Source organism: Phragmites australis, chromosome 3 (genome assembly GCF_958298935.1).
Source record: "Phragmites australis chromosome 3, lpPhrAust1.1, whole genome shotgun sequence".
Lineage (NCBI taxonomy): Eukaryota > Viridiplantae > Streptophyta > Magnoliopsida > Poales > Poaceae > Phragmites > Phragmites australis.
The window spans coordinates 6485494-6505499 of record NC_084923.1 but is presented as its reverse complement, the minus strand read 5'-3'; the positions used below and the strand labels follow the sequence as shown (position 1 = coordinate 6505499).

Below are 20006 nucleotides of genomic sequence, written 5' to 3'. Positions count from 1 at the left end.
ATAGTTCGATATTCGACAGTAGCCCCCCTAATTCTACTCAACAGGGAGCATTTTTGGAAGTGTCCACTCGAGTACCGCTAACTCCAAGCCTGGTCGACTAAAGCAAATCAAACTTATAGTCAAAAGAATCAAAAAAGAAGAGGCTTTGTTCCGAGTATCAAGTGGAAACACTTTTGGGTTGAGCGTCTTGTTGTTACCCGCACTCGAGACTCAATAAGGGCTAATAATATTGAATTCTCGACATTCGTCTCTGAGTAGAGTTAAAAAATCTTTCAAAATTTGAAACAACATGTATATTGTCATTTAATGCTCGTAGAATACAGATAGGCATGTAGAGATTCACACATCATCACCATGCCGCTTTTCACATTGATCGAGGTGTCACAAAGACGGGAGTGATTGTCAAAAAGACTAAGTTTTTTTTCTTGCCCATACTAACCAGACTGTAGCAACCATTCATCGTCATCGTTGCCAATCTTCGTTTCTCTCCGCCGAAACACACGCCTCCGCCAGAAGAACTCACATCCATGGATTCCGGCTCTTCCCTGAAGACTTCTTCCCCTTCTTCGTCGGAGAAAAAGTCCGATCGAAGCATGGACAGCCTTGTCAATGCAAGAATCAAGACTAAAAAAGCTTTAATCTGAAGGAATAGTGCACTCAAGCAGTTTAATCGAACGGAGGCCTGCTTCTGGTGAGGAGAATTCCCCTCCTACAAAATCAAGCATGTGTTTCTGGTTTTCAAATCATTCTTCTATTGTGGATTCAATGTTTCTCCTTCCAAGTTCTTCCTCAATGTGCTTGATTGGTACCAAATCAAACTTCACCACTTGAACCCAAACTCCATCACCATGCTTAGTGTTTTTGTTCACCTTTGCGAAGCCTTTCTCGGCATTGAGCCAAGTTTAAATCTATTTTAGTAATTTTACCAGATGAAAAGGATTAAGGAGAACAAGTGTGTTGGGGATGTGGTTTCCAACTGAGGAACATAATGAAAAATTCCTATATCTCAGTCCCCCTGATCTCCTCCTGGTCGAGAGATGGAAAAAATATTAGTTTTATGTTTCCAACCCCAACCAGTTCGTTGTCCCTTGATCAATAGAGGCATTTTCCCCTACCAAATTCCATCTTGGATGAAGAAGCCCCACAAGTCCAACCACACCTCCTTCTATGCCAACAAAATTGGTATGCTAAGACAGTATGGCCTAACTGGCTGGCATGTAGCCACATATTTTATAGTCAAAGTTTGATTCCCTTGAAGGCACGGGAGCACCTAACTTGAGAATTTAGTAGAGACAAAGATAGCTCCAAGGACGTGGCTGGATGTAAGACTTATTCTGCACTTTGCTGCTTTTGTTATTGCAGCTAAGTTTTCTCGAATGACTTTTCTTCTTTGTTCCAGCTTTGTCTTCACAAGACATTATTGTTTGATTAAATAAACTATTCTCTGACGAAGCACCAGAATGCCACATTCTGCCCTACTCCCTTGCGAATCTTTGACCGAAGGTGGGAATTTCTTAAGAAAGAAAGCAAGACTAATTGTGGTTTACTTGATCTAATTAGTTCTTCTGACCATAGGTTCCAGTGTTCCATCAAGAACATATCCTTATGAACGAGGTATTGGATCTTGACAACAGTCCCCCCACTAGTTCTGGTGAAAAGGGTAAAGTACCAGCCGATCAAGGGGCTGAAGGGTCCCTTCAATCAAAGAGATCATCCTCGTTATTTAATCCGTTGTATGATTCAGTGCCTCTCAAGCACAAGTGAAGAAGTCTTCTGGTACTGAAATTAAATCTTCCAATAGTCGATAATTTTTCTGTTAACGAGTGTATACTTACTAATGCCATGTCTATATGGGTGACCTTTTTCAAAGGACATCTGGTGCATCCTCGCAATCACCACCTCGAGAGACAACCACGTCTGATGACTCGATCAAAGAAGCAACTATTACTGAGTCATCGCCCTTTAATTGATCATGCTTTTAAAGATTCACTCGATAAGCTCAATAAAATTATTATTGGTTGACTCTTGACAAGCTTTGAATGCCGTGGCTTTATCTGACCTCCAGGTTACTACTTCAACACAATCGGCTCCAGTTATTGGTCTGATAACAAAGAAAGTGATCACCAAAAGGCAGAAATCGAGCATCATGACACACTTTCTGATTGCAAAGAAGTTTGTCTTAAATTCTAATCTTAGCAACCGGCCATTTTATTTTTCCCCTTATTTTATCGGTTGCAGACTGTCAATTCCGGAGGAGGCAAAAAACCAGACTGCTAGCGAATCGTCCAGTCATCCGTCATCGACCTCTCATGTTAGCATAGTTCCAGCTCTTCAAGTTGGAGATCTTGCCTCGAGCACCCCTGAAGAAACTCCAAAGCTTAAGAAATTTGAGAACTTAATATTGGCCCTAGCTGATGACCCTTGGACAGCAGCAGCGGTTCTCCTCCACGTAGCGGGTGCTCAAATAGCCACCACCAAAAAGGGCTATATTGACTACCAGATGAAGCTTAAAGCCAAGCAGGAGAAAATCAAACGTGAGTCCATCCTTAGATCACAAGTAAATGATTCGATCTTTAGGTGACTAACGAGAGTCACTTTTCTGTTCGCTTTTTTCAGTCCTTGAGTCCTTTGATAACCGCAAGGAAAAACTTCTTTCTGATGTGATGAAGGCCATTGATGGCAACCTTAAGTATTAGGAAAAACTCAAGAACCAAGAAAAAAATGCGAGAGCCAAACGGAAAGTCATGGAAACCGAAAGGGACGTTGCTATCACTGAGCGAAATGCTACTTCCGCTCAACGAGACGCTACGGCCTTGGCACTTCAAGAGCTAAAGGAACAAACGCTCGACCGCATGACTCAATCAGCCTCTGCGAGCGCCACTACATTGCTCGAGCTCCTCAAGAGTTACAACCCCGCACTTGACACCTCGGTAGTGACAGTCAGATTTAACTATACCACTGAGGAAGCAACAAGTCTTGTTTACAGCGTCGAACATGTGATCCCGACCTTTGTTGAGTCGCTAGGGCTCAGCTTGTCTGATGATGATAGTGAGGGGAGTCCCTCAAGCTGATGGTCCATTTGGCTAAAAAACACTTGAAACTTGTTTTATGATCTAGGAATGTTTGTAGTACTATCATTTTACTTGTCTAACATGCTACTGCCTACTATTCCCTTACTTATGAAATATATTTAGCATAAGCAGATGCAACAACCAATAAGTACGGGTCATAACCATTCTTGATACTAGATAATTGTATATTTATTGATACCTGTAAACTCTATTAAACAAGCCATTAGATGTGCGACCCTCGAGTGAATACTCGAGAAGATCGTAATAATAAGGAAATGACAAGTGTAAAACTAGAAATAGAACACATGATGGTCTTTTGAAAACTTTTACTGAATTGCATGTTTAACTGGAGCTCGGACATGAGCTCAACAGAAGACACATATAGATCGACTAGAACTTTAGAACCTTTTTTAGCTGTTAGGTGTGAGATGTCTAACAATGTCTTGTGTTGTTATGCCTTATTAGGTGTAGTTGTCCGTCAACAATCTGACATATGCCTCTACTAGCTCTTATCCAAAGCATTCGGTGCAAAGCCAAATAAACTTTTACAAAAAAATATATACAAAATTTATGAAAAGTATGGTATTATTACGTAGCCCTAGACTCTATGGTCGAGGAGAAGATTACTCGATCTAAGAGTAGAAAAAAAGACATACCTGTACCATTGAAGATATGTGCTGACATAGCTCTCGACAATCTACTCGATGACGGAATTGAGTAAATAGTAAAGCCGTAGCATCGAAAGTATGCGATGTAGCCCCAACTCTCTGCTTGATGTGATAATCAAGGTAGTGAGTATAGCATATACATCAAAGTATATCTGACGTGGCCCCTGTCTCTTCGCTCAATGACTGAATTCGAGTATAAAATATAGCATAAGTATTCACATAACGTGGCTTCTGGTTCTCTAAATGGTGCGATAATCAAAGACAAAAAGTGAAGCAAAAGCATCGAATCAAAATTATATGATATAGCCCCCAGCTCTCTAGTCGATGAATGAATCGTGTGGAGAGTAGAGCATAAGCATAAAAAAATACGCGATGTAGCCCTCGGCTTTCTGATCGATATGATAATCAAGACAGAAAAAGAACGTAAGCATTGACACATTACTCTCAACCACACGCTCAAGAGTGCTAGCCCCCGAGCTCATAGCTGTGACTATTCTACGGTCATCGAGTAAATTCAAACAAGTGGGTGGGTGACTATTAAAACCCCACTCCATCTCGTGCTCGTTTTCACCGCAACCCTTGATTTGACGTATCATCACAACTATGCACTCCTCTTTACAGAGATTAGACAAGTCATAATACCACAATGACGCCTCAACTTTCGCCAGACGCGCTGCATGACCTAGGCGGCCTCATTGTCACGCCTAGCGATATCAGATCTTGATGGCTCTGTGTGTATAATGCGACCTGTTCCCGCTGCTATAAATAGAGGGGACTCAAGGCCATTTGTTTTTCGCCTCGTCTTCCTCCTTTCTCCCTTTACGCCCAGTAAAACTCGTAGAGCTTGAAGCCATGGCCTCCACTTCACCGTCATCTCTCAAGCCAAGTCCAAAAAATGAAGAGGTAGGGTCTCTCACCCCAAGGCCCCTCGCCATGGTTCCTTCGGGAATCATCGTTGTTTCTTCCAATAAGGAGGAATCGATCAAGAGGCCTAAGAGGAGAAAGAACAAAATGTTCGTAAGAGGTCGCCGACCCTTCACCTGCCACCTCCGGTGTCTCCTTGACGTCAACACCATAGAGCGATCGACACAAGAACCAGCGACACGAGTTGTGCAGGAGGGAGATGAACATGGTGGTGATCTAGATGAAATCATCAACCAGGTTACCGACGAGGTCTTCGGTGATGAAGCTCCCAATCCTCTGGTGGTAGAGAGAGTGCGATTGTCTTCTCTGTAGACAACCGACAGATCACCTTTGCATCCTGCAAAGGACCACTCGGTATCGTCAACTCTGGTCAACAGCTCTGGCAGGGTCTTCGCCTTGGCCATTTCTCCCCGGCCCTTACGCTAGCTGACGTCCAATCCCTGGCGAGATCAGCTATTGTCCGAGGGATTAGTATAGATGGTTCCTCAACTCATTCAAGGGGAATACTTTCTGTTTACTTTGCACTGACCATGTAGGTTAGATGAAAAAAAAGGTATGTAATCAGGTAGTTGGTAGATCGAATGTAATTGACTTACCTGTAATTTACCTTTTTTAAGAATAAAACTTTCGGAGTTGGTTGATATTCCATGAGTGCTCGAGTATCTCACCATTTGGAATAGATAGTTATACTGATCCTGGTTGAGTAATTTCGAGTACTATGTAGGATCCTTTTCACTTAAGTGATAACTTATGGCGTTGGGCCTATGTCTGCACCTTTCACAGGACAAGATCCCTAGCAGCGAGTTTACTAGGCTGGATTTTCTGACTATGGTATCTATGCAATGCTTATTGATACATAGCCGCTCGAATAGATGCTCAATCGCAATACTCCTAGAGTGAATTGATGTCATCCGCTCATGATTGCTCCTCCTCTGAGTAACTTCCCACTCGCCATGATCTGAACTGTAACTCTGTCGGGAGCACTGCCTTTGCTCCATAAACTAAGAAGAATGGAGTTTTACCGGTGGCCCTGTTAGTCGATGTATGAATGGCCCATAGTATCGATGAAAGTTCTCTCACCCAGCATTTTGAGTAAGCCTTTGGCCTACCAAAGACCCGAGGTTTTATGCCCTACAAGACTATACCATTAGCGTGTTCAACTTGACCGTTACTTTGTGGGTGAGCTATTGAGGCGAAATGTGTTTTGATGCCAAATTCTTCACAAAATGTAGTGAAGATCCTGCTTTTGAACTAGCTACCATTATCTGTAATTATCCGATGTGGAATAACAAATTGAATAATTATGCTCCTCATGAACTTCTTAGTCGCCTGTGTGTTTATCTTTCCCATGGGTTCGACCTTAATCCACCTAGTGAACGTGTCGATAGCCATGAATAGGAATTTATAACCACCTTGGGCCGTTGGGAGCGATCCCAGGATATCCAAGTCCCAGACGAAGAAAGGCCAAGAAAGAGGAATTATTTGCAGATCTTGGGCTAGTCAAGTGGTCTGCCTTCTAAAAAATTGGCTGCTCTCGCACTTTTTAACCAGCTCGAAAGCATCTTAGAGAGCAGTTGGCCAATAGAATCCTTGGCAGAAAGCTTTTCCGACCAACGTTCTGCAAGACGCATGATTACCACACATGCCTCCATGGATATAAAGCAATATTTTATTGACCTATTCCTACGTGATGTTCTTCATTAAGATTCTGTTACTCCCCTTTCGGTAGAGCTTGGACTTATGGGCAATTTTCTCTATACACACATCATCATCAGGGATATCTCGACCTTTGAGATAGGCTTGGTACAAAGTCATCCAAGTCAGTTCGCGTTCGAGTAGTGTAGCAACTGTGTCTGTAGGTTCTACCTCACTGACTGGACCTGACTGCTGGTCGAGCTTGGCAGCATTCGTTCACCGAACTATTAGGATAGATGGTTTGATGAGTTTCTCAAAGAAGACTCCTACGGGTACCCGAGCTCGGGAAGAAGCGAGTCTAGTAAGTTCATCCGCACCAGAGTTGTAACTCCTCCTTATGTGAGTTATTTTTGGCTCTTCAAACTTTTTCTCGAGCTTTCGCACCTCACTCAAGTAAGCCACCATGTTGTCGTCGGAGCACTGGTACTCTTTTTGAACTTAGTTTACAACTAGCTATGAGTCTACTTTCACGAGAAGTCGCCTGATTCCAAGTGATGTAGATATGTTGTGAGGAACTGTCCAAATAATATTCTAATTTTAAGTTGATCATTTACCTAATCATGATTGCAATGATTAATCAAAATATCATCCCGGTAGTCCTGGCATGTATTTTATTCCCAAGATCGGAACACACACCTTTCCAACAAATGTGGGTTAGATGAAAAAGAAAAGGTATGTAATCAGGTCTAAGAAATGCAACTTCTTGAAGCTAATACTCACACTTGATGAATTTGACGTAGAGCTGATGGGCTCTTAGCCTTTCTATAATCACTCTCAGATGTTGTTCGTGCTCTTCTGCACTCCTTGAGTAGACAAGAATATCATCAATGAATATTATCACAAAGCTATCGAGTTCATCCATGAACACCTTATTCATCAGATTCATGAAGTATGTCGGGGAATTTGTCAGTCCAAATGACATGACTGTGAACTCATACAACACATACCTTGTTACAAAGGCGGTCTTTTGGATGTCACTTTTCCTGACCTTTAACTGGTAGTATCCTGATCTCAAATCTATCTTGGAGAAGTACTTGAATCCTCTTAGCTGGTCGAACGGATCATCAATCTTTGGTAGTGGATACTTGTTCTTGATGGTTAGCTCATTCAAAGAACGATAATCAACACACATTCATTGAATCCCATCTTTCTTTTCCACAAAAAAAAAACTGGTGATCCCCAGGGTGCAGAACTAGGTCTGATGAAACTACTTGCTTGCAACACTCTAATCTGCTCCTTTAATAACTCCACTTCATTGACTGCCATCCTATAATGTTGCTTGCCAATTGGGGCTATTTTGGGTAAGAGATCAATAACGAACTTTATGTCATGGTCCAGTGGCACACTTTCTATTGACTGGACAGATAAGTTGCATGCCATTGGGTCAGATTTGGGTCCTTTAGGCTCAAACTCTACTTTGATTCCTTTATGATTGACTAGGGTAACTCTTCTACTAGAACAAGCTGTATTTCCTTCGTGCTTGGTTAACCAATCCATTCCCAGGATAACATCTATTCTATTTGAGTTTAAAATTACTAGTTTTGCTAGGAACTCTATCCCACTTAAACGGAGTTTAACCTAGTGGCATCCTAGATGACACAGGATATTTCCCGCAAAGGATCGAACCAACTTAGTATTCTTAAGAACCACAATTGTCAACTTATGAAGTGCAGCAAACTTTGAAGAAACAAACAAATGCGAAGCTTCAGAATTAAATAAGACTATTGCAAGGGTTGAGTCGATGGGGAACTCGCCGAGCATGACTTCCGATGCTTCCTAGGCTTCCTGAGAATCAATGTGGTTGACACAGCCTCATCCATAATTTCGTGATTGTCCGACTGATTGATTCCCTCTTCTTCCTGCTGCCGGGGCTCTAGGAGTTGAACGAGCTGGCGCATTGTTTCTGTTGGCATTGGGGCAGTCTTTTATGTCGTGGGATGGTTGATGGCAGATGTAGCATATTCTCTGCGTAACTGCCAAAGTCTGGGCGCTGCTATGCTAAGACTGTCTTGTGTTGGAACTGTGAGGAATTGATGCTGTTGTGCGGGATGTGGATCCCGGAGTCTGGTATTGCATGGTCTTCTGTAGCCGATATTGAGTTTTCTGCCTCTAGTTGGAATTGGTCCCCTGGGACCTACTGCCCTGTTGTTTCTGATCAGCGAACTTTCTCTTTCTTTCTGTCTCTATGGGTGCACGGGCCTCTTCTAGAATGATAGTCCTGTTCATCATAGTATTGAAGTTGGAGTAAATGACAGGCACAAGCTGGATATACAAGCTACGCTGCAGTCCTTTCTTAAAGCGATCATACTTCTTCTTATATGTTGAGACCTCTTTTGGTGCATAGCGGGAAAGGCGGATGAACTTTCGGATGTATTGGTTTACTGTCATTGATCCTTACTTCAGATCACATAATTTGTCAGCCTTCATAGTCAGTTGGACCACAATCAGGTATCGACCAGGGTGTGGAACTGCGGCTGGATGATCATTTCATTGAAGGTGATCCGAACCTCCAACCACTTGAGGTATCGAGTAGGCCCATTCAGAGCCAAATTGAATTCTTGTTCGACTACCTTGTACCGCCTTTTAGATTCATACGCGGTGGATCCTTCGAATATGTGTGCTAGACTTTGGTCGGCCTCGTGGAATTCAGGCTTGTCACCTTTAACGTTCGATTTGGCCTGTTTGCTATTATGCTCATCAATAGTGGTCTTCAGCTTTTCATTGACCTTCTTTCTGATGATATGGCATTCATCGAAGTCGTGTTGTCTAGTTCGATGGACGGGACACCACTTCCCACCACTTCGACTCAGGCCATTGTTGTCCCCAGTGTTGCGCGACTTGCTCCTACCGACTGCAGCTATGGTCGTATTTGGACCCTTATGCTTGTCTCCGGGTTTATTTTTATTATCCAGGACTTGGACTTGTCCTTGCCAGATCGAGGATTTTTGGTGCCTACCTAGGCTTCTGCTCTCTTTGCACACTTGTCGGCTAACTAGATTTAATTGTGTGAATGTTTTGAGTATCCATCTTCCTAAGCAAATCCGTGTCCTAGACATCTCGCTTGAAGGTGATGATGACTGACTCGTCGGAGATTTCTAGGATAGTATTACGCCTATCGCTAAACTGGCAAATGAAATCTCGGAGTGGTTCGTCCTCACCTTGGTTCAGTTGATGGAGATCGTTCTCTGTTCCTGGCGCTCGAATGTGTCTTGGAAGTTGGCTATGAACTGAGCCTTCAACTCGACCCATAATCGGATTGAGTTAGCAGGTAGGTTCAACAACTAGGACCTGGCAGGTCCATCAAGTGTGGTCAGCAGATAATTATCCATTACCTTGTTTTCACCGCCCGTTGCTCGAATAATTGTGGTATAGATCTGTAACCACTCATTGAGGTTGATATTCCCCTCATACTTCTAGATTGTGCCCGCCTTAAACTTTTCGGGCCATCGTATGAAGCTAAGCTCATACACGAAAGCTTCACAACCTCCATCGAATTCTTCAGAAGGAGGTGGGGGAGGACTATCACACCTATTCCTTCGAGCAAGGGAGTCACATCGACCATCTCGTCCTGGAGATCTGTGATCGTAATGACGACGGTCGTCCTCACGGCGTTCTTCATGGCGGTTGTCTATCAATGTACGTAGATCATGCCGATTGTGGAGAATACGATTCCTCAGGTCTCCCTAGTTTCTTTGCATATGGATAGGGCAATTGCAGTTGGGCTCGCAAAGTGGCGCTTAAGCTCGATCACCTAAGCTTCCTGCCTGGAATCCCTCGACCTGGGGATACTCGCGTCTGCGGCTCCTCGACTCGGCGTCTCGCTGGCAAGGGTGCCTAGAGTTATTAGGATTGTTCACTTGAGCAGCTTGGATCTAGGCCACATCGAGTAGGGTCCTGACCTGGTTAATCATAGGGGTTAAAGGATTCGATGTATGTAACTCCAGAAGAAATCTCAAAATCAGATGAGCTCCCAGACTTTAGCGTCTGGAGTGCTAAAAACATCATAGCCTAGACTTGGTTGTGGTCGAGATGATACTGCTCCACAGTTGTTGTTCTGAGGGAGCTCATCCCTTGATGTTTGAGCCGTTAGCGGTGGAGGTGTGTCCACCGGAAGTCATTGTTGAAGACCAGGAGGTACTCGGCCTCCTGCGGTCCGTCAATGGAGAGTTGTGTCAAGGACACGTAAGGCTCCAGTTGTAGATGTCTTCGGTACCATGAGAGCCGGCTACCACTGCTGGATCCTCGGGAATCTACATGCCATTGTTCACCATGGCTTTTGGATCTACCGTCATTGGGTCAGCAGGTGGGATACCAACTCCCCTGGTCATGAACATGAATCAATCTGTTCGGTTACTCTGGCCAATGGCGAAGTCATCATCACCACCCTCGTCGTTGTTGGTGTCTATGCACTGGAGAACATTGGGCTCCCTGGGATCCCACTCGAGATATTTCACCTCACAGTATGCGTCCAATGATCTAGACTCAATAATATCGATGTGGATCAGTTTACCTTGATGGTTCGAGTGGAAGATCATAGTTTTGAATGTGATCTTTGATCTGGCTAGGAGCGATTCAGGGTGATCGTTGTTGGCCCAAAGTGGTCGTAGAAGCTATCATCGGAGAATCCGGTGCCGATGTGCACTCGAGACATAGTCGATCCTGAGAAGCAGAAGACCCCTATCTGGCACGCTAACTGTCGATGATTTGTTCCTGACAATGTGTCTGGAAAATAACGGGGTTACCTTCGTGAATCTGAGATCGGACATGAAGAGAGGCACACATGATTTATACATGTTCGAGCCCCCGATTGGAGTAATACCTTACGTCATGTGTGGATAATTATGTATATGTATTCCCTCGAGTATAGTCAACGTGGCTAATCTATTACAAGAAGTAGATTAGATCTAATCTAACATAGGGCTAAAGTCATCGAGTTTTTTCTGTGTCAAGATCCTGATGTTTGCCTCGAGTAGCAAAAAAAAAGAGCCTTCCTTGGGGGATATGGGTATCCATCTTATATAGAGGTGATATACCGCTCGTATCCATCCGTAGTCGATATGAGTCTTTATTATCGTCCAAGTAGATAAATCTGTTATGGATATTAGTCTTCTCGAGTTGGTTAAGTAACTGAGGTATTCTTAGTATACACACTCTAGATTCTGAGAGTGTCAGGTACCGTATATTCAGTTTCGTAATATTCGAAGTTATCGAGTATACACACGGTATATCCATCTCTTTATAATATATTTTTTATACGTATATATCTATAATTAGATATTCGATAAAACTGTCACCATGATAGTAGATATTTAGATTAGTCCCTCAAACCAAAACGACTGTCACCAACTTTGAACTAAGCTAAACGAGTCCAAGATTCTGTGCCAGATTTTGTACCAAACAAAATCTGTGTTACTACAAAGCAACAGTATCAGCCACATGCGTCAGGACGCAGGAGACAGGTCTGACTGAAGACTGAGCTCGTGGAGGAGACTAGGAACAGTGACTTGCGTGGTGGTAAGCTATGGATCTACCTGTTTCAGCGGAGCATCCTCGCCGTCGTCAATGAAAGCTACCGGCCCGGAAACGACATGGAAAAACTCGCTTGTGTTCAGCTTGCGAGTTTGTCCATTTGCAAAAAAATTGAAACTTCCTGGCTCTGTCTTGCTTGCTGTCACTTGCCATTGTTTTCAGGGCATCTGCAAATACTTTTCTATTTTTTATTTTTTAGATGTCACTCAAATAACAATTTTAATGATATTTTTTAATTTTTTAGTGGTAAATTTATAATAACACTAGAAGTAGTGGTTTTTTTGCAATTGTTCATTGTTTTCACGACAATTCAATCGGATCCGTCGTAGCGCCGATCGTCTCCGGTCTTCGTGACCAGCCTTTTTAAGTTGCAGAGTCTTGCAAAAATCCGGAATTTTCTCGTAGGGAATTCGACCTGCACCTATCCGTACCGGAACACGATGTCATTTACCCTCAGATTCTCTAGTGTCTAGTCCTACACGTACGCACAACAGACCTTCCGAATTTACGTGCTGCTTTCGTGCACTCTGCGACTCGATTGCAGGTTTGGATACGTGCCGAATCGAGTAATGTTAATTTCGCAGTTTGAGCTCTGAAGATGCAGCTCTGCTACCGTTATTAGTAGCGAAGATAAATCTACCGCATTACACTGATCTTTTCTGCCGCACGTTGCCAAGAAACACCTTATGAAATGCTTCATGGTCAGGAATGTCTGGAGCAAGATAAATCTTCGTGTGGATATCCCTTCTCCGTTCCTGGCGTGTAAAGGCGAAAGCTGATCGGGAAACGGAACGACACGGTCACCGCGCGTACGAGCTAGTGCACCCGGGTTGAAGGACGAACAAGAACGTCTTGAGAGCAGGCGTCCACCAGTTTGAAGTCTATGGAGGACAACGTCCTTGTGGTGAGAGCAACTGGTCCGGAAGTGACCTTGCACAAAGCTCCCGTATAATTGGGCGGGAGTACAGGAAAGACAACCTCAAATTTGCCGTATGGACGTGTACCATCTTTTGTCCTCACGTAATTCTTATTCTGCTAAAATGGTATAACTGACATTGAAATGGAAGGAGAGTTGTCTAGTGTGGCAATATGATCAATAAAATGGTGGCCTCATGTCAGCACGAAACAGCCACAGCTTGCCTACTGATACTCACACGGAAGTTAACAATGGCTTAGCGTTACAAACTCTACCATTTATTAACTGTGTCATGAAATCATCAACAATGTTGCTGAACTTTGCCGTAGCACCAGCTTTGGGAACCACGGCTGAAATCGCAAAAACGAAACTTGAATCGAATCAGAGTACATGTGCAGTATTGCGTTATGGCCCAGCTGTGGGAATTGGCGGCCGCGACCCACACTTGGGCTTATGGTCTAGTTGAAACAAAATTGGAACGGGCGAGCGCCCCCTCGGCCCCTTGCACTGGCACGGCCCAGGTGCCCAACTATGCCTCCGGGAAATAACATACGTGGGCCGGGGACGCAGCCCAGTTAAATTCAGCCGAGCGATTGCGTAGCAGGCGGCCCGCGCTGCCTCCTCTTCACATCCGTTCTGTGAGCCAGCAAGGCTCCATATGGCCTGCTTACAGTGCGTGAGAAGACGAGTTGGGTAACCACGGTGGTGCAGCCGAAGATTTTCTTTTTCTTCAGCTCAGATGCCACGGGAGGAGATGTTTTTATTTTTATATTTTAAATTAAAAAATATAAATATATGAGCTCGTTTTGAAAAACATTAGATCTAGGCTCCTGTCGCTCGTTGTAAGTGCGACATGTAATCAAATAAAATTATGAATTCTCTTTTTTGTTTCTTATTGCACGAGTAATTGTTTCAGTGGAAAATTTTGAAAGGCTATATGAAAGCACGCACGAAATCACATAATTTTTTTAAAAAAATTATGGCTGCTTTGAATATTAAGAGCATTGGAACCAACATTTTTTATTTGCAATTCACGGGGCTTTTTTTTTTCTATTTGCAATTCGCGGGGCTGTTTTTTATTTTTTATAACTCTGTCGCCCTTCGCAAATCAACGCATATATTTGCAATTTCTTGATTTAAAAAATATAAAAAAAAAGTTCCACGGGTGGCGGGGCGCCGTGCACGGGCCAGCACCCTTCGCGCGCACGCGCGGCTGATGCCGATTGCCGGCGGACGAGCGCCGCACCGCGCGACCTCACGCCGGCTCCGGGACATGCTTCTCACTGAGCGAGGTGGAGGCGCCCCGCGTCCCCGCTCGTCTCATCGTCTTGATCGTCCAGTTCGTGCCCGTGCCGAGGCCCGGGGGGCCGTGCTACCGATGCCGGGAAGCTCCCGGAGTTGACGTGGTAAAATCCAAAAGAGTGAAACGTGGTAGGCAACTGCAATTTCAGATGCATCATCTGTTAAGTTTATGTCTCCGGGAAGTTGCCCCTAGCCTCTAGCCCGCCCTCAATCGATAGGTGAAGTGTAATTTCAATCCTGCGTCGGTGACCGACATGAACAGAGGGGATTAATATCAAACAGGGACATTTTCCGAGGACAGAGCTGCTCCTGTTATACGTGCTGTAGATTTGACATGGATGGAACTCCTGGAGATGTGCATGTAGGAATACTGAGTAGGAATACTGAGCAAGCACTAACAGTGTCCAGGCTTAGGAATACTCAGCATACGCTGGAATTGATGCCCACATGACTCTGTCTGGATTGGGTAAGCATACAGACTACATAGAACTGCAAGTACAATAATTTCGAAAGGACGACAAGAACAACTTGACGCATCTGAGCATCCGGTACAAAACACAAAATATCTGTTACAGTACTGGCGCAAAAAAAGAAACATCATCAGAAACAAGTACCTTGAGGCCAATCATATGAAATTCTGAATAGAATCCAACTAGCTTCCTATATGATTTGGCATCTTTTTAACTTTGATAACTAGCTATGTCATGGGAGAGAACGCGCTGGATTGGGTCAAGGGAGACATACCTGTTATTGTTAGTTGAGTGAGTGCGAATTTAACATTTTTGCAGTTAATGTTATGAGTTACTAGTATTTGTTGAACTCGAGTAATGGTGAAGAGCATAAAATAAACTTGTTTCTATTTCTTTTTGAAAGATGTTCTCAATTAACTAGTATTAGTTTGGATTTATAACTCATTTTACGGGCATGTTTGGTTTCCATGTTTCCATATTGAGAACTAATAGCATCAAATATATGGTCCACATGTCATCCGCTCATTGGATGCTATTTCCCATTTCCCTTAGCCTTGTGGTGTTATTGAGCAATTCGTTGGATTTTCGGCACTTAGATATATATAACATTGACAATAAATGAAAATATGCGATTCAGCAAACCACAGAATGACAGAAAGATGGCTCATATAACAGGTATATGTACATCAGTAGATACACTGCTCACCAGTACATTTATACACTGCCACAGTAGAAAAAAGATCTGTCACGTTTGCACTCCGCAAGGCAAGACCTGCGTAATCGCTGACGGTGGCTGTGACCTTTTGAACACGTGGAATATCACATGCTTTTTTGGTCGTGCAATGCTCAGTGTGGCAGTGTCCCTACATGTTGGCTGCGGCCAAAAAGGTGTGTGCGGCCAAAAAATTCAGAAATCAAACGAAAGGTGGGTAGGATCTAAAGGTTCACAACACGAAACATGCATATCATCGAAGCTTTTCGAACGGCTAGCTTCGGCCACACTCGGGATGATATGTGTATGGACATGTGCACGGTACTTTCACTCACTGCTGAGCACTGAGCTCAGTGGATTTCTTGCGCTCGTGACGGCTGACGACGACGTCCGCGTCGTCCGTGTCCTTGCCGAAGAGCTTCACAGTGTCCTCCAGGCTCTTGCCCATCGTCTCCGGCAGGAAGAAGTACATGAACACCCATCCTGCGGCCGCGATGGAGGCGTAGAGGTAGAAGCTCCCGGCGATGGTGATGGCGTTGGAAAGCGAGAGGAAGGACATGGTGGTGGCCCCGCTCATGATCCGGTTCAGCCCCGTACCGATGGCGGCGGCCTGCGCGCGCAGCCGCAGCGGGTAGATCTCCGAACAGTACACCCAAGCGACCGGACCCAGCCCGGAAGCGAACGACGCCACGAACGACAGCATCGCCGCGATGCTCACCGCGCCCAGCGCCGTCGCCTCCCCCTCCGGGCGCCGGTCCATCATGTGCAGAGACGTGGCCAGCGTGAACAGGAAGATGGCCATCCCGCCGCCGCTCGCAAGCAGCAGCGGCCGCCGGCCGATGCGGTCGAGCAGCAGCGTCGAGATCGGTATGAAAAACGTCTTGCACGCGCCCACCGCCATGGAGGCGCCCAGTGAGTTGGTCTTGGACTTGATGCCGGCCCGCTCGAACACCCGCGGGCTGTACATCACCACGCAGTCCACGCCCGTGGCTTGCTGGATGAACATGAGCCCGAGGCCGGCAACGAGCATGCGGCGCACGGGCCTGGAAGGGTTGATCAGCAGCTCCTTCCACACACCCTCGCTGTGCGAGCCTTTGTTCGCGCGGATGATAGCGACCACGTCGTCGCTGTCGGACGCGCCCTCAGGGATGCCGATGGCTTTCTTCATGTCGAGGAGCCGCTCCTCGGCCTCCGCGGGCGAGTCGGAGGTCTTCTGCAGGACTCGGCGCGCGTCGTCGATGCGGCCCCGCATGATCAGCCACCGGGGCGACTCCGGCATGGCGAGGACGGCGACACCGAGAAATACAGGCGGCACGGCGCCGACTAGGAACATGGCGCGCCAGCTCAGATGGACTGGAAGGCGCGCGAAAGCAAAGTTGGAGACGTAGCCGAGGAGGATGCCGAAGTTGTTGAACACCTCCGGGAACGAGGTGAGGAAGCCGCGAGCCGAGGTAGGCGCCACCTCGGCCGTGTACACGGGGGCGATCATGAGGGCAAAACCGACGCCGATGCCGGCCACAAAGCGGCCGACCATGAGGATGGCGTAGTCCGGGGCAAGGCCCATGAGGAGAGCGCCCGTGAAGAAGATGGCGGCGGCGAGCACCATGGTGTACCGCCGGCCGAGCCAGTCGGAGGTCAGGCCGGCGGCTAGCGAGCCGAAGAGCGAGTAGATGTTGATGACGCCGGCGAGGATCTCAATCTGCGTGTCCGTGATCTTTAGGTCCTCCTTCATGAATAACTGCGCGCCGCTCATCACCGAGATGTCTGCTCACGCGCCCACAAACACAGATCAAGAACGTTAGCATATCAAACCGGTTACCTGCTTCTGCTTGCATGAACGTTCGATGTGGTTGCTAAGAGGTGAAAATGCACGCCCGTATCCGTACTACGTACCATAGCCGAGGAGGACGGAGTTCATGGAGGCGAGAAGGGCGCACGCGAAGGCGTACTTGTTGATGGGCGGGCGCTTCGCCGGCGCCACGGCCACCGGGACGGCGTCCGTGCTCATGGCCAAGGGTCTGTGTGGAGACCGGGACGATGCGTTCTGTCAGTTTGGCACTAGCTCTTTACCAGCCGTGTCCTGGTGCGCCGGCCTCTGGCTCGGTTCTCTGTCACGCTCGATTATTGTTGTGCTGTGCCACTCTAGGTCTCTAGCGAAAGAGCGTGCCGTCCTCGCTCTCGACTGCTAGCTACGTGAGCGGAGCTGTGGTCCGGCTGTGGTGCGTAGCTAGTCCTTGGCCCTGTTTTATATAGGGAGCATCCGTGACTGTGTAAAAGAAGAAGAGTGGAGACTGGAGAGCAACCAGTGCACGTTCACTGTCGCGGCAAATCACGTACTCTAGTACAAACGGTCTGTACTCCTCTTTGATACATTACATCACATTATATTTCGACCACGATTCCAGAAATCAGTGGCAGGTCGAGCCAAGTCATGGCGACGAACCAATCAATTGCTAGTGGTACGGATCAGCGAGCATGGAAGGAAAGCTCCACGAGTGCAACAACAGTTTTCGAAAGAGAAACGATGAGTATTTATTTTATTACCATGCAAGCATCACCGTATACATCCTAATTGTTTAACAGATAACACTTCTGGTCATCGTTCGTGCCAAGTATTAGTACTGTACGGTACTGCATACCTACCTCACAATATTATCCCGCCACGCTCGGCTCCGTGCCTGACAGCATCGACCGCGACGGTCCTCAGCACTCCGCGCGCAGGAAGCCTTCTAGACCGGCTGGCAGCCTGGCATCGCGAGCGCCCGCGCGGCCGCGCTGCTCCACTGCGTCGACCGGCCGTCACCCTTGCATCCTCCGGCACCACTGCGGCACCCTCACGTGCCGCCACCATCTCGTCGCTGTCCCGATTTCCGGCTCGTCGACACAGGCCATCGAGATCGCCGTCAATCCCGAGTTCGTTTGCCACTACGAGCTCTCTGTTTTTGAGGTAACGTCGCCACTTTTTCTTCACTTGGCAGGCTGCTTGTTCTGCCGGTTACGGTTGTATTCGCGATAAAACGTTGCTACTCTGTACATCACGTACTTCTACAGATCGATTTCCACGTGACCGGGACTCTATAGGTTTTCAAGAACTGCCTTTGTGATCGAGATTCGAGACTGTGCTGCCGATTTTCTACTCGTCGTCACCCCGATTTTGACATCACAATAATACAACGCACCCCAGCCTAGCCTGCACCTGCTAGCTTGTTGCTACCACCTCTTGTATCTATGCTAGCCTGCACCTGCTAGCTTGTTGCTACCCCCTCTTGTATCTATCACAAGCTCGTACGTCCAAACGTAATCCTCACGCCATTATTGTGGCCATACCGATTGATCACTGATCAGGATGTGCCGTGTGCGGAGCAATGTGATTAAATTACTTGTGTCCACTGCTCAGCCGGATCTCCACATGGAACGCGTGACTCTCGGCGACGCCACGCTCTGTCCCTCGCGTTGCACAAGCCTTTCAGTGGAGACAATGGCGAACACCTATAGCAGAGGAGAAGTGCTCCGGTGGTCCTCTTTTAGGTCCCAAGCGTCTGTTTTTCTCTGATGATTTGGTCCATTGTTCATCAGCGACGATGCTGGGCTGTTATGCGCGGTTATCCACATGAGATTTAGCACTGGCTCGTAATCTGATCATTGCACTACTACATAACACCACATATATGCCGATCCATCAGCGTCAGTTCAACAATAACCGGTATTGTTGACGTATCAGTACTGGTTCTTAAACTCTCGCGCGCGAATAACCACTGAGGAGTTAAGAACCGGCACTGATAGTGTCTATCAGTGCCAATTCGTGGTTGAAACCAGCACTGATATATCAAAGTAACTGTCATTGCAGCTAGGTACTTCCTTGAGTGCAAGTTAATCAAAATAACTATCACCCACACATAATCTTGTTCATTAACACCAAAACCTTGTTTCCATGAACCTGCCCAAATTTTCAATTCAGTTTTGTCAGGCATTATTGTAAGAGATTGAGGATTGGCGTTGTCGAAGTTAATCCCTTGCAATACTTTCGGGTATACTGGACGATGGGTACATGATCGACGTATTTGTTGTATGTGTATGAACTTAAGATAATAGGGTTATCTAGGTTCGGGCCTCCCATAAGATAACAGCTATATGTCATATGTATTCTTTTATGGATAGTATGAAAATGTTTACATATGTGTTCCTCTTTTTGTTATAAGTCTGATCCTTTTCTATTTTTATAGCGAGAGTGGTGTAGATAAAAACAAATCGTGCAAACAACATGACCAGTCTAATCCTGAAGAAACCAACTACCCCTAGCTAGCTAGGTATACAGACCCTACACTGGTTGACCAGCCTGCACTGTCCCATTGCCCCATGCCGCATGCCCACTTGCGATGTTGTCCCATCTGTCGTGCGGCACCACGCCTGTCTGTAACGCCATTCGGTAATATTTAATGCTATGGGACATGACACTGTCCATCTACGCTGGCCAAGACTTCGTTTGCTGGAGGGGGTGTCTGAGGAAGGAAAATACTTGAGTATATAGCATTTAATGCTACCTGATAGGTTAAGATGAAATACTACCCTGCGACCAGTGAGGCTAGTCACAGGGCTTACCTCCACAACCAAGGGGTTGGTCAGAGAGCCTTACCTGGTCGCGCGAAAGAGCCATGGTCTTTGAAAAAATATCTACCGTCAGCTGGCACTCCCTTGTGCGGGCTCCCCCTGGCAGTGGAT

The 20006-nt window shown here is 46.1% G+C and overlaps 1 protein-coding gene across 1 annotated transcript; it reads right to left on the bottom strand.

Moving 5' to 3' along the window:
- Positions 1-15224: 15224 nt before the first annotated feature.
- LOC133911819 (polyol transporter 5-like) lies at positions 15225-17522 on the bottom strand. Its single transcript, XM_062354241.1, has 2 exons — positions 17181-17522; positions 15225-17051 (listed from the first exon to the last, which is right to left on the bottom strand). Exons 1-2 carry the CDS (start codon positions 17293-17295, stop codon positions 15619-15621), a joined length of 1548 nt encoding a protein of 515 aa, XP_062210225.1. The 5' UTR covers positions 17296-17522; the 3' UTR covers positions 15225-15618.
- Positions 17523-20006: the final 2484 nt, after the last annotated feature.

Bases quoted from the DNA above. Each gene is read 5' to 3' on its own strand.
- LOC133911819 (XM_062354241.1), bottom strand. From the start codon at position 17,295: ATGAGCACGGACGCCGTCCCGGTGGCCGTGGCGCCGGCGAAGCGCCCG. The intron at 17,052-17,180 runs GTACGTAGTACG...GCGCGTGAGCAG, and splicing joins CTCCGTCCTCCTCGGCTATG to ACATCTCGGTGATGAGCGGC.